The sequence below is a fragment of the Rhincodon typus genome, chromosome 7 (assembly GCF_021869965.1).
Source record: "Rhincodon typus isolate 14 chromosome 7, sRhiTyp1.1, whole genome shotgun sequence".
In the NCBI taxonomy this organism is placed as follows: Eukaryota; Metazoa; Chordata; class Chondrichthyes; order Orectolobiformes; family Rhincodontidae; genus Rhincodon; species Rhincodon typus.
Genome location: NC_063338.1, coordinates 60,051,623 through 60,070,071, shown reverse-complemented (window position 1 = coordinate 60,070,071; position 18,449 = coordinate 60,051,623). Strand labels below are relative to the sequence as shown.

General features: G+C 41.5%; 1 protein-coding gene across 1 annotated transcript in view; it reads left to right on the top strand.

Moving 5' to 3' along the window:
* The first annotated feature begins 13,038 nt into the window (after nt 1-13,038).
* Nucleotides 13,039-18,449, top strand: part of abcb11a (ATP-binding cassette, sub-family B (MDR/TAP), member 11a) — an 80,887-nt gene continuing 75,476 nt past the window's right edge. Inside the window, exon 1 of the mRNA XM_048598821.1 lies at nt 13,039-13,114. Within this exon, the coding sequence (XP_048454778.1) occupies nt 13,039-13,114 (76 nt within the window). The remainder of the gene's footprint in view (nt 13,115-18,449) is intronic.

The window sequence follows — 18,449 nt, the reverse complement described above, 5'->3', positions numbered from 1 at the left end:
TTAAAGGGGGGAGGTGAGACGATGTTGTCACTTTAAAAAGGTTATTTTGTCATGGGTTTTTTGAAGAGAGGTTTTAAAGGCAGAGGTGCAGAAGTGTCTAACGGATCTGGCCTAAGTCAATAATTGTAACAGTAGAGGGGGGGTGGCGAGTTCTTCCAGATCAGGCTTTCTAGTTTTTTTAGCTGTAATAGTAGAAGCCGTTTGCGTCCCATAAGGGTGGCAAGCTTCAGTAAACATTCGCTAACTGTGACCTTCTCTGAAAACTCTCTTGATGTTGTTCCCTCCTGGATTGGGAAAATGTATGTAAGAATCTGTGTCTGAATTGAACTTTTTGCCAAGGGGTGTGTTTTTGGGATGTTACTACATTGGAACAGTTAATTAGCAATGGGTACTGTATTTATTATTCAGGTTAAGTTTTCCACCAGTAAGTTATTCTGAATTCCTCTTTCTTTTGTTTGTATTTTAACTACAGTGTTTAAATAAATTATGTTTTGCTTGACATCAAGTGATTTTACCAGTTGCATCACACCTGGAACAAATGCTTCACATCTGCCTTCAAAATAAGAAAAAGTTAGGGCCTAAGCTACTTTTTTAAACTAGTGTGAGAGGGTCTGGTCTGGTCCATAACAAACACAAACATTACAAAGTAGGCAACAAGCACACAGAAAAGATAACTGTTATTCATGCTTACTTGCAACCGGTAACATCATGCCAAGGGATATTTTACTTCCATTAGTGTATGATTCCCCCAGAATTTTAGCCTTATAATAAAACAGCCCACAGTAATTCTCATGGGTTCATGTCTCTCTATTTCAACAAGTCATAAAGTGAGTGACTATCAAAAATCTTTTTTTTTGGAATATCCAACCTGACCATCAGTATTAAGTGTCAGTCTAGATCGATACCCTGACTTTACCAGGACAAATCTTCCAGACTCTTTTAATTGCCATTGGATGTATTTTTTCAGCCAAAGAGCATCCTTCTACCCACATTCTGCTTACTAGCTCACAGAGAACTCACAGCCTTCTCCTCTTTACTGACCACACTCACTGCAGCATTTTGTCTCTGTGAAACCTTTTTCTCTTCTGTTTGAAAGCTTGGAAACTGAAAGTCTGTGCATGGTTAACTCACCTGCACATGAGGTGAATATTCCTGCAACTTACTCCTTTTAAGTCTAGCTTCCTGTCCCCATGGTAGTGAAACCATCTAAGCAAGTTGTCAGGCAGAACTCAAAGCAAATCTCATGACTCCCTTCATTCCTCCATTTTACCTTATAAAACATTACATTTACAATGCAATCAACACAACTTTGCTCAGTGACTTATGTTGGTTTTTGATTAAACAATGTCATAATTTAAAGTTATCATCTATATATCGAATCCATTCATGGCCTCACACTTCCAAACTTTCCCAGTATTTTCCAGCCAGAAAGCTCTTTCTATCATCCATGCTGTCTAATTCTGGTCACTTGAGCTTTCTTGATTTTATTCATTCTACCATTCGTAATTATGCATTCAGCTGCTGAGGTCTTAAGCCTCTCTATCTCACTTTTCTCCTTTTGAAGTTTTGATTAATAGAGCTAATAGGGAAGTATTTCTTACTTGGGTCGGCACAGTGTCTCAGTGGTTAGCACTACTGTCTCACAGTGCCAAGGACCCGGGTTCAATTCCAACCTCAAGCAACTGTCTTTGTGGAGTTTGTACATTTTCCCTGTGTCTGCATGGGTTTCCTCCAGGTGCTCCAGTTTCCTCCCACAGTCCAAAGATGTGCAGGTTGGTGGATTGCCCATAGTGAGCAGGGATGTGTAGGCTAGATAGATTACCCATGGAAGGGGCAGGGTTGCAGAGATATGGGTGGGGGGTTATGTCTGGGTGGAATGCCCTTCAGAGGGTAAGTGTGGATTTGTTGGGCCAAGTGGCCTGTTTCCACACTGGAGGGATTTTATGAAAATTTCCCTTCAAGTTCGTGTTCTTCTAATCTATATATATATATAATATGTATATATATTTCTCTCCAAAGAGACCTGGAGCAGACCATGTTCCAAGCATACTCCAAAATGTGAGTAGGCAGCTAATGCAGAAAAGTCTCATCCAGATCTCGAAAAGGCAGTGCATCATTACATAGAAAAGCTTAGAATGGAAGATGTAGCTGAAGTAACTCCACAGAGGCTGGTATCCCATCACAAAGTAACCCTTTACTGATATGTGGAGAGGCCTTGGCACTGGTCCAGAACCCTCAGAACCAGCTCTCAGAGTGAACAGGATGCCAGGCACTCCAGTTTATACCTGTCAACGAGGGCTCCCTGACTGGACCGGATTCACAGCCCCAATCAGAAACTCACATTCTTTGAGGTCCACTGGCTGACCTTGTTGCAATCACTACATCCAAACCTTTCTGAGTCCAAAAACATAGGACAGTTCTTCTTTTTGTAGCTCCTTCTGGTGTGTTTTAGCACGGGGTCAGGTTCCTCCAACTCTACTTCTTATACAGGCAGCATTTAAAGCACAATAGCTCACCACTTGTACCAAGACCATCTTGGAAGAAATTAAATCTCCTCTTCAGGTGGCAAAGGCATTGAGGCATCGACAAACACTGTGTCCATCTCAGATTCCTAGGTATCTTCAACGCTTGATGATCAGTGAGAACCCACGGGTTCCAGAACAGTTGGAAAGGCGATCGAAGAACTAGGCACATTTTGCTCCAGCACCGATTGTGAGTTTGCAGCTTTCATATAGCCCATGTGCTTATTCAGGACCATTGCACCTACTCAAACTTTATACAGCACTGGGCCTGACCTCACGTTGACTCTTACTCATGCAGGGCCGTTTCTGTGGTTCCTACCAAACTTCATCCCCTCAAGTAAACTGTCTCTCTCACTTAGCAGAGTCTAGTGTCCAGCATTGGCATTCCTGAAGTCATTTCACCCTCCTCTCCAGATCTAGGACGATCAAATTTAACCTGGTGTGTAGTCTTTTGTCCGTTAGCAACTCTGCAAGAGCTATCCCTGTAGTTGCATGAGGGGTGGGCCTATAATTAAATAGGAACTGGGACAGTTTAGTATCTTGTGAAACTGTAAGCTGTTTCTTTAAGCCTGCCTTCAAAGTTTGGACTGCTCTTTCTGCCAGACTATTGAATGATGGATGGTATAGAGAAAATCTGTGCAGCAATGACTTTTGAATCAGAGATAGTAGGAACTGCAGATGCTGGAGAATCCGAGACAACAAGGTGCAGGGCTGGATGAACACAGCAGGCCAAGCAATGACTTTTACTTGTTTCAACACAGCACCAGGGATGCAGGTTCGATTCTAGCCTTGGGCGACTGTCTGCGTGAAGTTTGCACATTCTCTCCATGTCTGCGTGGGTTTCCTCCAGGTGCCCGGTTTCCTCATACATTTCAAAGATGTGCTGGTTATGTGGATTGGCCATGCTAAATTGCCCATAGAATCCAGGGATGTGCAGTTCTGGTGGATCAGACATGGGAAATGTCATGTCATTTGCCCAGAAGAAATAATGCATTCTTTTCATATACTGGACCCAGTTTTTGATGGCAGGATTGAATGAGTGAAGCTTCCCAAATGATGGCATGATGCCAGAAATGCTCACCCCAACTCAAAGATAACTGTTGCAATTGAATTTCTTCAGGAGCGTGCTTTTCTCTCATCACTAATGAAATAACTCCACAGAAGCCAGTTTCACATCACCGGGTCACCTTTTATTTACATGTGGAGAGACCTTGACACCTATCCAGCTCCCTCAGAGCCAGCTCTCAGAGTGAACAGAACCTCCGACACTCCTGTTCTTACCTGTCAGACGGGGTCCCTGATTGGACCAGGTTAACAGTCCCAATCAGGGAACTCATATTCTATAAGGTCCACCTGGCTGAACTCATTACAATCACTACAGTAGTAACTCAACCAGTTGAAAGGTAGTGGAAGAAATCAATTTAAGAAAGTAGTTACCCTAGATTATTTCAGGCAGCATTAGGAACCATGGTGTCTAGTAGGGGTGGGGAGGTGTATTTATTGCTAATTGTGGGGCTGAAGAGAACTGGTGATCCCTATGAGGAGAGTCAAGAGTCAAAGGAGTATTTGACAACCATGGCGAGGTAACAGTGATCACAGGCGTGTGCCAGGAGTCACTGCCTGGTTGGTGATAGTTGGGTGAGTATGACTGCAGGGTGGCATTTATGGAGGTAGGTAATCCTGGCAGGAGCCATTTGTTGTGAGGGTAGGAGGTAGGGGAGGGGTGCAATTACATGAAGTGGAGAACAGGTTTTGTTGGGGGATACGTGGGGACAACATGGGGAATCTCGGTCAGACAGTTTTAAAGATAAAAGTGAAGTACTATACGAGGTGGGTGGCCTTGATAAAAATGTTATGGATGTTACTCACCTCTAGGGAGCCAGTTAGTTGCCAGCCCCCAGTACATTCAAACCCACATACAACCCACCTCTATTTAAGTCAATCGTTGGCTGGTTTGAGGCACCTTGTTTTTTGCTTTGAGATTTTTCACATTTTAATCTTGCCTTCTAATCAAAACCTGACCCTTATTGGAGGTTAAAATTACCAATTTTAATTCTTCCAATGTTTCATCAATATCTGCTATTAAAGGAGGCTTGAGGTCAGATATAAATATTTGATTATATAGTTTATTAGAGCTTCTGAAACTTGGAATACCAGGGAAGGAAAGACAGAATATAAGGCGGGATGTGAATTTGGATAAAAATGGGAAATAGTGACAGTGTAGTATCAGATGTGTGGAGTTCAACATGTTGAATTTATCCAAGAGGACAAACCTCCAACCTTTTTGGAATGAGAGTGGTTTGGCCTCCAAGGAATCACTAATATCCTTCAACAGATAATAAATGCCAGTGACATGAGTAGACAACCATATGGATCCATTGTATTCTAATTCAATGTCATCTATTTTCCAATTGAAGAAAGCAAGCCCATTTAGACAATTAATGAAGGCCCACTGTTCCCTAATATTCTGCCATAAAAGAGCGCTGTTGATATCTATTGCTTTATGCAGTACATCATTCATTTGTGGATATGTTTTATGTTTGAAAAAGTTGCTGATGAATGTGTTGAATATATTTGCTGTCAAAACACGGTTGTTACTGCACACTGCACACAAATATCAGAAATCTCTTGAGTGTGGGGCCATTTCTCTGACACGTTTGTTAATAATGAACTTTTCTAAAATTATGCTTTTTTAGCAGTAGTACAAACTTCAAGAAAATATTGATACATATAAGTTTTGTTTTGGTCACTTGTTATTTTTCTTATCTCTCATAGTATTTAACATTGAATTAAAAGTTATTTTACTTAAAATCTGTGGTCATAATTATTTATTCCAAACAGTAACTCACATTGCCTGTGTAAAAATAATACTATATTGAAAATTTACATTACTGATTGTGTTAACATCAGGAAAAGTATTAAAATTGAAAATGAATTGATCTATTAGAGGCAGATTAAGTGTTGGAAGTTCTTTTTATTACCAGCTGACTGTGCACGTGCTCGTAATTATTTACCACTGACCGGACTTGCAAAATATCATTGACCTACTGGATACAATAAACTTGCAGTCATTTACCTTCACCTTTGGCAGGTGAAGATTAATTATTAAAACTTTGAAGCCATTGGTTACTTGTTTCCAAAGTAGTAAAGCAGATCAGCAAAACTACAAACCATAGCTGAAGTAACCATGCAGAGTGAATCTGTTGTCTGTTTTCTGCATTAAACAAATCAGGTATGTTAAACAGATTGCATAGCTGAACAGTTATCCAAATGCACAACAGTATTGTTCAAGGGTAAGATCATTTTAACAATAACAATAATAACATTTATTACATTATTTTGACAAACGTACCAATTAAGTTTATTCTTACTATACGTGTAGATCATTTCTTGTATTTTCAGTAAGTTTTGTAAATGCGTCGCAGTGTTGACAAAGGAATAGAATTATCAGGTTAGAAATGACTTAGTTAGCAGAATAATAATTCTCTACTGTATGAAAGCAAAAGTGCACTAACGTGTAAATTATTGCAGTATTTTTCTTTCTGATGAATTCGTAAAATCGATTTCCATTAATTCTAGCAAACAACAATTGTTGGTGAAATAAATAAATATTTTAAAATATTCAAAAATCGAAATGCATGTGCTCCTTTTTATTTGTACTTATGTGGTTCCATAAACAAAAAAAAAGTCTCATTATATCAATACAAAGACAGAAATTGCAGGCGACACTCAACAGGAATAGCAGCATCTATGGGAAGAGAGCAGAGTTATTGTTTGGAATCTGGCGACTTTTCATCAGAACTTTTAGCAGCTAGGAGAAAGTGATATTTATGCTGAAGCCAAAGATAGGGAAGGAGGGGGAGAGGAAAGAGGGGAGCAGATAGGTGGAGATGGAGTTGAGAGAGAGATATATGAAAGGGTTAGGTAAATGAGCAGGCCAGAACAAATGAAAGCCTGAGTAAGTGATAATAAGAGCTAAGAGTAGGAGAGAATTGGTAAGCTGTACTGATGCAATGTGGTAATAGGCGTAGGAGGAGGCAAGAACGGGTGACTGTGCTAAAAGCAACCCAACTCATAATAGGACAAGATGTGGAATGGGTGAAAAACACAGAAGGATGGAATCAGGCTCTAAAGGTGTTGAACTCAATTTTGAGTCATAGCCGTTGCAGGGTCCCCAAGTGGAAAATGAGATGTTGCTCTTTGCGTTTGTGCTGAGGCTTGGTAGAACACAGGAGAAGGCCTGAGACCAAATAGTTGGTGTGGAAACGCAGTGATTTGTTGAAGTGGCAACAACTGGAAGATCAGGGTCTTTTTTGCAGACAGAATGTAGGTGTTCTGCAATGTGGTCACCCAGTCTACATTTTATCTCCCTAGTGTAGAGGAGACTGCACTATGTAGAGTGAATACTGTAGATTACATTGAATGAAGTGCTGGTAAATCACTGCTTTACCTGGAAGGTATGTCTGGGGCCTTGGAAAGTGAGGAGGGAGGAAGTAAACGGGCAGATATTGCACGGACTTGTGCCATGGGGGTGTGATATGGTGTTGGGAATGGAGCAGGAGTAGATTAGAGTGTCTCAGAGGGAACAGTCCCTGCAGAATGCCGATAAGGCGGGGGTGGGGAATTTGTATCTGGTGGTGGCCTCCAATTGAAGGTGGCAGAAATGGCAGCTTACAATCTTTTGGATACGAAGGCTGATGGCGTGACAAGTGAGGACCGGGGGACCTTATCATTATTGTGGGAGGGAAGAGAGGTTGTGAGGGCTTAAGCACAGGAGATGGGTCAGACACGGCTGAGGGCCCTGTCAGCCATAATACCTGGGAATCCTCAGTTCAGGAAAATGGTGGACATTTCTGAGGTCCCTTGCAGAAGGTAGCATCATCAGAATGGAAGCGATGGAAATGGAAAACTGGGGCAATGGAATAGAGTCTGCACAGGATGCAGGGTATGAGGATGTATTGTCCAGGTAACTGTAGGAGTCGGAGGGTTTGTAATGGATATTGGTAGCCAGCCTATCCCCAGAAATGGAAACAGTGTTTTTGAGGAAGGCAAGAGGAAGGAGTCATAGATGGACGAGGTGAAGGTGAGAGCAGGGTGAAAATTGGAAACAAAATTGACAAATTTTTCTCATGCAGTACAAGAGAGGGAAGTAGCACCAATGATATCAAGAGTGTAGATTGGCCAAAGTAGGATTGGAACAAGGAATGTTTCACATACACCACAGAGAGACAGACGTAGCTGGGGCCAGTGCATGGTCACACCATTAATGAAAGAGAAGAAAGAGAGAGGAGTTAAAGGAGACATTGTTCAAAATGAAGATGAGCTTGGCCAGGCAGAGGAGGATGGTGGTGGATGGGAAAGGTTCAGGCCTTCTTCCCAGGAAGAAGCGGAGAGCCTTGAGACCATCCTGATGGGGGATGGACATACAAAGGAATTGCTCATCCATGGTGAAGAGAAGGTGGCTAGAGTCCACGAACTGCAAATTCCAAAATTGACATAAGGCATTAGAAGAATCGTGGATGTAAGTGGAAAGGGACTGGTCAACAAGAAAAAAAATTGAATCAAGATAGGAAGAAATAAGTTCTGTGGGGGTGGGGGTGGGGTGGGGAATAGGCAGAAATATAAGGTCTGCCCAGGTAGTTCTGTTTGTGGATTTTGGGGAGAAGGTAGAAGCAAGCTGTGCAGGGTTAGGGGACTCGAGCTTGGAGACAGTGGGGGCAGGGGAATCCCCAGATGAGATGAAATAGGCGGAGATGTCTGAGAGCTGGAACTGCAGTTTCACAATGTAGAGTCAGTACACCAGACAATGACAACACTACCCTAGTCGGCAGGCTTGACGGCAATGTCAGGGCAGGGTCTGAAAGCACGGAGTGCAGTCAGTTCAGAGGGAAGTAGGTTCGACTATGTGGGAGGGGTGTCAGAGAAATTAAGGCAAACAATTTCGCACCGACAGCTCTAAATGCAGGCAAAAGACCAGTGGTAGGGGTCCAGGTGGAGGGAAACTGTTGGAAGTGGATGAAGGGGTCTGTGGGATGGGAACAGGACTCCTGTCCAAGAAATGGGCATGGAGGGGGAGGTGATGGAAGAAGAGTTCAATGTCATGTCAAGCCAAACATTCATTGAGGTGGGTTGCAGAGGCATAAAACAAAGATTTTTGTTCAGTATGGAACACTCAGTATCAGAGAGTGGGAAGTCAAAAGGAATAGTAAATAGCCAACAAGTGGTGGTGCCAGGAGAAAAGATGGAGTCAGAGGGAAAGGGAAAGGTAGGATGTTCCAGAGGGGTGTGAGCATCTGTGAGTTATTGCAGCCTGAAAGGAAGAGAAAAAGATTCTTGTCAGAATGTCAAACAAACCAGAGAATTCAGTGGAACGGGGTGAGGGGGGTGGACTCTTGACCACTCTCTCCATTAGCACCGCCTCATGCTGTCTCAGAGCAGTTAGTTCTGCTGCCTCACAGCACCAGGGACCCAGATCTGATTCCAGCCTTTGGTGACTGTGTGTGTGGAGTTTGCGCATTCTCCCTGTGTATGCATGAGTTTCCTCTGCATGCTCCGGTTTCCTCTCACAGTCTAAAGATGTGCAGGTTATGTGGATTGGCCATGCTAAATTGCCCCATAGTGTCCAGGATTGTGCAGGCTAGGTGGGTTAGCCATGGGAAATGCAGTGTTTCAGGGATTGGGTAGGCTGGTGGGTCTGTTGGGATGCTGTTCAGAGGGTCAGTATGGATTTGATGGGCCAAATGGCCTGCTTGGAATGGCCTGCTTCCACACTGTAGGGATTCTATGAATATACCTATGAATTGTATGAGCTGTCCTGCCCCGTTCATTTATCTTAGCTTCCCCTAACAATGAGCTAGGAGATGCACCAAGCTGGATTACAATAACAGCAATAGCAACACAAGCTGGTGTCAGCTCATCTCTGCATTTCACCTTGGAAACAAGTAAGAATGGTAAACCATGATGTGAAATGACAAACACAGACTCACTCACTTGTTCCAATAAAGTAAATATTTTTTAAAGCATTATCTGTCCATTTTGAATGTGGAGGAAATGAGCCATCAAAGTGCAGGCATGGAGATTGAAGGTGCAACAATAGGAAATAGAAATCGAGCATGTCAATTTGACCATCACATGACATCCTTCCCCATTGCCCCCCCCCCCAGCCATTAGCCAGCCAACAAATTCATCCATTTGGTGCACTGCCTTCCCACAAAAGCAATCATTAACCAATTGGATGACGTTTGACTGACACACAAAACAGCCTTATTTTCCTCATTTGCAATTTCTATATCTGTTTGCTCTTGTGGTATAATAGTAATATAACCATCTCTGAGACAAGAGGCCTGGGTTCAAGACCGACTGTTCCAGGGCTATGTAATAACATCTCTGAACTGGTGGATTAGAAAAACTTCTATATCTGGAATAAAAACGCATTCAAAGAAATTGACCAAAATAATGTCTTTTTCAATGGTGTTGTGACTTATCTCCAGGATAAAATCATAAGATATGGGACCAAAATTAGGCCATCCAGCCTATTGCATCTGCTCCACTATTCGATCAATGCTGATATGTTTCTCAATCCCATTCTCCCGCCTTCATCCCATAACAATTGATCCTCTTGCTGATCAAGAATCTATCTATCTTTGCCATAAACATACTCAATGACTTAACCTGCACAGCCTTCTGTGGCAATGAGTTTCACAGATTCATCAACCTCTGGTTGAAGAAATTCCTCCTTATCTCATTTCTAAAGAGTTGTCCATTCACTCTGAGACTGCACCTTGGGTCCTACTCTCTCCAACTAGTGGGAACATCTTCTCTACATCCACTGTATCCAGGCCTCTCAATATTCTGTAAGTTTTAATTAGATCCCTCTCCATCCATCTCAACTCCATCGACTATAGACTCAGAGACCTCAACCGCTCCTCATTTGTCAAACACTTCATCCCCAAGATCATTCTTGTGAACCTCTTCTGGAGCCCCTCCAAGGCCAACACATCTTTCCTGAGGTACAGGGTCCATAACTGCTCACAATATTCCAAATGCAGTCTGATCAGTGCCTTATGCATCTGCAACAGTACCTCTCTGCTCTCAAAATGAACGATAACAGTGTACTTGCATTCCTAACCTTCATGCTAACTTTAAGAGAATCCTGAACAAGGATTCCTAAGTCCCGCTGTGCCTCAGATTTCCAAAGCCTTTTCCCATTTAGAAAATAGTCTGCATCTCTATTGTACCTACTAAAGTAAATTACCTTGCACTTTCCCACATTGTACTCCATCTGCTTCTTCTTCACCCACTCTCTGAGCCTGTTCAAGTACTTTTGCAGCCTCCCTGCTCCCTCACCACTACCTGTCCTTCCAACTATCTTTGTGTCATCTGGAAACTAAGCAACAACACCCTCAGTTAGATCATTAACGGATAACTTAAATAGTTGTAGTCAAAACACTGACTCCTGTGAACTCCACTAGTCACCAGCTGCCAACCTGAAAATGTTTTCTTTTTCCATCTCTCTGCTTTCTGCCAGTCAGCCAACCCTCTATCCATGTCAGCACTGTGCTCCTTTCACCATGAGCTCTTATCTTATTTAGCATCCTCCTGTAAGGCACCTTGTCAAAGGCCTTCTGGAAATATTATTAGATCATGTCCACTGGCTCTCCTTTGTCTAACTTGTTTGTTACCACCTCAAAGAATTCTAACATTTTTCAGGCATGACTTTCCCTTGGACTCTAAAATCTTTCCCAACAACCGAGGTCTGGCTAACTGGCCTATAATTTTCCATCTTCTGCCTCTGTCCCTTCTTAAACATAGTTGTTATGTTAGTCATTTTAGTGTCCTGGAGACTGATCTTTAATTTCTGGAGATTTTAGGACATTCTTTGAGTATTGGTAACCCCCTGTTTCACAGCTAAACACAGAAAAGTAGAACCTTTTACTCTGTGGGTTGATATAGCTGTCATGACTCAGGGAAGGAGCACTAAAAGGTCTAAAATAATTGTTCTTTATTGACTATATAACATCATTGTCTGGATGTGTCAATATATAGCTCTGTAAGCAGCAGTAAGTACCATGTTATTATGTCTATGATTCTTGTTTAGATTAATGATACACACTAGAAATTTGTTGTACTCTCTGATCTCCTAATTCCCCTCCAAGACACCCTGTTAGTTCAGCCATTTTATTACTATTATTGTCATTTAGAAAATTCTTTCATTTTTACAGTCATTTGTACAGATACCCTGCAGTAAAGAACAGGCTCTGCATTTAAACAATCCTCATGGGCTTGATACAGGACCAGGGAACCTTCTCTTTCTCATTATAGAAAAAATAATACTACTATTTCATTTTGCTATCAGGATTCTATGTCATAGGACATTGGTTGTTACATTATACATGATCTCTTGGCTGAAAAAGGCAAGTGTACATTCACCCATCTTGTGATGTAGTGACCAGACATCTTGATTTTGCTGGGATGGTCATGTTTTATCATTATATTTCCTGGTGTCTCAAAAATTTTCTAAAAAAAAGTTCAAATGTCTCAGTTTTTACCTTTTCCAGACATAAACTAGGTCTCTGGTGAGAAAATCTGTGAGAAAATTTACCTTTCTTCCTGTAAGCATCCATTACATTACAGCGGACCTGTATCCCTAACCCCTCTCCCACCCAGTGTCATCAAGAGACTTGCCACTATCTTTTTGGTGCCAATAGTTCCATTACTGATGATGCCTTTTCAATGACCTACAGAATAGTTTTACAAAATCTTGTTGGATATATTCTGGAGATGCCATGTTACTCTGCAAGTCAATCATCATGGAGCCCACCTTTCTATGACTTTTCAATGTGTCCCAATTTTGAATTCTCAAAATCTAGCCACCCAACTCTTAAGTCTACCTAAGATGATAGCAACTTGAGAATCAGCAAAATGAGACTATAGGTCATATGATGCCATTTTCAGACCGCTCTTGGTAAAGGCAATTAAAATTGGCCAAGCTATTTCTATAACAATATGCCATTTTTGTTTGCATTTTTGTGGGTGGTGTTCCCTACAAAATTCATTCTTACAGTAGATACCATTCAGTCTTGGCACAAAGAAAATCATTTTTTATATATTTCATTGTGCTGTTCTCCAACAAATTCTGAGTGCATAATAGCTGGATGAATGAAGTTTATCTTGGTTAAATGGTTACTTAGCTGTTTGTAATGACTACTTTGCTCCTTTCACTCGCAGTGACTAAACCACATTTTGAGAAAATATATACTTCAACCTACACACTTCTGTGCTTTGCTTAGTGGGTTTTAAATTACCAGAATGTGAAAATATTTGTTGCTCTTTTATTCAGTGAGAAATATAACCAATGATGATTATCTAGAATTATGCTGTAATAGTTAAACTTGTTCACACACTGTTTTCCAGCTGTTTCCTCGCTATGAAAATCTTAGTGCATATGCTTAAATGTTTTCTTGTTGTTTTCAGTAAATCAAGAGTTCAATATCCTGTGAAAGGAAGCATTTAGAAAATGTCGAGCCCTGTTGTCCTGCGTCACTTTCAAACACTTGGTGAAGACAATAAGGCATTTGAATCTGAATACCTAGGTAACAAGATCTTTTAGAAGCAACTTCTTTATGTCCATTAAAACTATGATTAATCAGCAATTCTTAGAAAAAATGCATCCTTTAATTCTAAAAATCTGTGAATGTTAACTATTTTGCCAGTATTTTTTCTACTGTTTTTGTTTAATTTTGGAGCAGAATTTCAGTGGTCATAAGATATAAGGAATAGGAGCAGGCATAATCCATTTGACTCATTAAGCCTTGTTCCACCACTCAATGAGATCATAGCTGACCTATTTTTAACCTTAGCTCCATTTTCCTGCCTGTCCCCCATAACTCTTAACTCCTTTATGAACTGAACATCAGTGTAATTTAGTGTGATAATATTCAACAATTCAGCCCCCACAGCTCTACTAGGAGAATTCAAATGACTCACAACTCTCTGGGAAAAGAAATTCTACCTCATCTCTGTTGGGGTCAGATGTCAAAGAAGAATTTACAGTAAAGATGTGGAAGCGTTGGAAAAAGTGCAGAGGAGATTTACCAGGATGTTGCCTGGAATGGAGGGAAGGTCTTACGAGGAAAGGTTGAGAGAGCTAGGGCTTTTCTCTTTAGAACGACGAAGGATGAGAGGTGACTTGATAGAGGTGTACAAAATGATCAGAAGTATAGAGTAGACAGCCAGAGACCTTTTTCCTAGGGTGGAGGTAGCTTTTACAAGGGGACATAGTTTTAAAGTGAAAGGAGGTAGATATCGGGGAAACGTCAGAGGTAGGTTCTTTACTCAGAGAGTGGTAGAGGCGTGGAATGCATTGCCGGAGAGGGTAGTGGAGTCGGCCTCATTAGGGGCATTTAAGGGGCTATTAGATAGGCATATGGATGATAGTATAAGGTAGCGGTGGAGGTTAGATAGACCTTAGGTTTTGGGTAAAAGTTTGGCACAACATCGTGGGCCGAAGGGCCTGTACTGTGCTGTACTGTTCTATGTTCTATAAGAATCTTGAGTTCCATGTTTAGCGGCACAATCGATCTTTATTCAGAGTTCTTTTAGCATGCAGCATGGGAGAGGTTCTTGGAACAGTGTCCACTGAACACTCCGGGCATCCCAGTCAAGGACAGCATTTTTATATGTTTCGTGTTACAATAATTACATGCAACATCAATATCATTGTTAGCCATGTTTTCTCAATCTATACATTCAATCCTGTAAACACATGGCCAGTGATGGACATCTCTATGGACAGCCCTACCTTCCCCATGATCTCATGATGTTTACAAAACATCATTATCATCAAACCATGGGATCTTACAATGTACCCCATTCATTTCCATTCCAAGGTTAATGGTTATACTCCTTCTCGGACATTTACCAGGCTAAGGACTGTTTTAATTCTGTTATTCATTGTATTCATTGTTATCCTTATCAAATTCTGTTACTCATCTTATATTTCCTACTTTCCCAACCAAAGGAGATACAAAAAGATACTAGTTCCTACAAGTTGCAATAATATTCATAGTATGAGTTCTAATATAGAGTTAGCTAGAAATAAAGTTACATGGTTACACCTAATATTATAATTCTTTAGCCAATGAGTTGTGAGCAGCCTCTCTCCATCCTTATCTTGGAATGTTGGATAAACACTGCCCGCTGTCTTGAAGCTGCAACAATAACTCATTCTATTCGCATGCTGTCTTCTCAGATGAAATTTACTGACTCTACTCTAAATATTTCTACACTAACTCTTTCAGTTAATAAGACACCATCTGAAGACATCATCTTAGAAATGCAATCACTTCCACAGTTCAATGAACTTGTCTGAACTGCTAGAGTTTTACAAGACATAATCTCATTTTCCTTTTAACTTATCATTTGTCTCTGTTATTGTGGGATCACAATTTTCTTTTAATTCTTGCTAAAATACAAACTTCAGGCTGTCTGTTCCCAGACATGTCTTATCAGACTGTCTTTTACAGACATCTGCAACTGTGGTTTGTACAGAACTCCCTGTATATTAATTTGTAAGATTCATTGTTCTGCCTAGACCTTGTTACCTTGGATTTACCTTCTTCTCAAAGCTGCCTGCCGCTGTCATAACTTATGGTCTCATGTTAATGCTGAATCAGGCAAGCTAATTCTGCTACTGCATTAAGAATTTTCTCCGCCAAATGTGTACCAACTAAAAATCCACAGGCAGCTATCTTGTGCCACCTCTGGCCATGGGATGCCCTAACAACACCACCTTTTGGTCCTTGGCCCATATGCCAAGCTGGCCTACATCTTAAGGAATACTCAATTCTGATACTAGTATCTGTTCTTCCAACCTCTGCCATCAATTCTTCCACTTCTGGAACTGTCTTTTAACAAGGCAAATTAGTACGACCAGTACTAAATAATACACCATGTTGTACCAATACCACCACATGAGATATAATCTGAATCCAGGGATGGATTTGTGTATTCAGGCCCCCGTCCCACACTTGATCACACAAACTGGGCTCTCTCAGGCTCTCGTCTGGTTGATCTACATGGACCTTGATTTCCTTGGTGTGTTCAGACCACTTGTGGATGATTTCTTTAGCCTCCTTAATGATGTCAACCCAATCAGCTGAAGGTTGGGGAATAGGTGGCAGTTTGGTGGTGACATCCTGTAATATCTCTTGGTCTGTGTCTGCATGGTGGACCTTGAGATCATCCTGAAGCATAAGTCTTTCTCTGACATCAGCAAAATTTGTTCATTAATGTCCCCAGTTGTATTTCTTATGGCAATATTATGTCCCAGTAGAGGACACTGTTTTGACCCTTTGCAATAATGGCTGGCCACTGTGGCTAAATAGTAAGCTGGTCCAACTAGGGTTTTCTGCAGAAAAGACTGGTTATTCACTGGTAAAACAGACAGTGTGCAATTCTCATAAAAGTCAAAGCCAATAATCTTTTGTCTAGTCAGTACCTCTGGGCATGCCCAGTGATCCCCTTCACGGTGACACTGTGACAAGTCCATTCACTTCTTTATAACAATCACATGAGTTGGGGGTCTTTTTGGCGATATCCAAATCCCCTCATGGTGTTTGCCTACATTGTGGACCTTCCTTAAGTGATAGGTATGGTTGACGCTATTTAAGTGTAGCACCGCTCCTATGGAGCATCCCCCATTATCATCATCACATGCACCCAGTACTCTAAAAGCAAGGGTTAAACTCCAGATGTGGTCTAGAGGTGTCTTCTCCCTGACCCATTTCTTCCATTGTTCGCCCGGTATCCAGCCTAGCACCTGGTGCATGTCTAGTCGTAATTGATCATTGTATAGCTCGTATTGATCATCGTCATTTTAGTTGTATCCTGAGGGAGTTTCAAAATCTCAATGGCACTCAGAATAACCTGAGAGGGATCTCATTCAACTGACTCATTTTCCTTTGGTCCTGATAATTTCTTATGATTCTGTGCATCTTCTGCTGCTACAGATACAGAAACTTTAACACATGCACCAACAGGTTCAATAACAGCTTCTTCCCTGCTGTTATTAGACTCCTGAATGGACCGCTTTAACTTCAATAACATTGATGCTGTTAATGTTGATGTTGCTTTGTGTACCTCCTGTGCAGCCGTAATCTTGTATGCCTCACTCTGTCTAAGCACCCTATGATCTGTATATCCTTGTTTGCTATGATATGCCTGTACTGCTCGCAAAACAAAGCTTTTCACTGTAATTCACATGTGACTACAATAAATTCAATCACATCAAAATCCTCAAATGTCTGTGCTGTTTCAGTAACGATTTTAGCTGCCTTATCTGTGTACTTATTACCCTGTTTTTGTGGGGTTTCCACCTTCTGGTGTGCTTTAATCTTAATTACTGCTGTTCCACTAGGCAATTTAGCTGCTTTCACCAAATCTTTAACCTGCTCTTCACGTTGTACATGGCCACCGGACAAAGTGACATATCCTCGCCGAGCCCTAGCCATCATATAATCGTGTACTACCCCAAAAGCATACCGACTATCTGTGTATTTATTGACTCTATGAGCCCTGACTAATTTCAGTGCTGCTGTCAGGGCTTTTAATTCTGCTACATGGGATGAGCATCTACCAGAAATCTGCTCACCTGCCATCAAGTTTCTCTCTACATCTACCACCACCCAAGCAATGTGGGGCATCTCATTGTTATATTTCCTTGATCTACAATTAACACCAACATTCCTTCTTCTTCTTGATTTGGTTTGGTTTGATTTATTGTCACATGCGCCTAAGTAGAGTGAAAAGCTTTGTTTGCGAGCAGTACAGGCTTATCATAATAAGCAAGGACATATAGATCATAGGGTGAGAAAAAAGAAACTTGGACAGAATAAGGCATACACTGCACAAGACATACTCAAAGCAAGATCAACATTTACAAGATCAGCATTATTTGAAGTTAGAGAGTATATTCATCAGTCTAATACTGGCAGGGAAGAAGCTGTTCTTGAACCTGCTTGCGTGTGTGTTCAAGCATTTGTACCTTCTGCCTGACGGAAGAGGTTGTAGGAGAGCAATACCAGGGTTGGATAGGTCTGTGGTGATGTTGGCAGCCTTTCCACAGCAACAAGAAGTGTAAATGGATTTCATGGATGGGAAGTTGGCTTCCGTGATGATCTGGGCTGTGCACACAGCCTTCTGTAGTTTCTTACGGTCCTGGGCAGAGCAGTTGCCCTATCAGGCCATTATGCAACCAGACAGAATACTTTCTGTGATGCATCTGTAAAAGTTGGTGAGGGTCCTTATAGACATGCCAAATTTCCTGAACTGCCCGAGGAAGAAGAGGTGTTGTTGTGCCTTCTTGACCATCGCATCTACATGGGAAGTCTAGGATGGGATGTTGGTTATCATCACTCCTAGGAACTTGATGATCTCAACCTTCTAATGGTTCCTCAGCAATCCCACCATGGTCCCCATCTTCAACTTCTCTCACGCACTCATGCTCATTCCCCTCCTTCACCATCAGTCCTGTTGAGTTTACTACTTTGTTTTTAACTTCCTGTGTATGGTTATCAGCTGGGAGTAGCACAGACTCCCTTTAGATCTGTAGCTGTCTGGTACTGCTCTTAATTTTCCAATCTCCAGTAAGGCCACCAGGCAATGGGAGGGATGGGGTGGGGGGCTGGGGTGGGGTGGGTTGGATAACCTGTCCCATCAGGCTGATGAGTTTGGACACCTCAACTGCCCATGTGGCACACTTGAAATCCTAGTTACATCGGTGAAGTCTGGTCACCTTGGGATATGATCTCTTTCTCACCTTTGTCTCATAATTTTACTTCTTCCCGTTATACTTCCCTCAATCTTTGAGTATAATGATCTACCCAATTTGTCTACATCTTTTTTCTTTCAATTAATCTATTTACATAA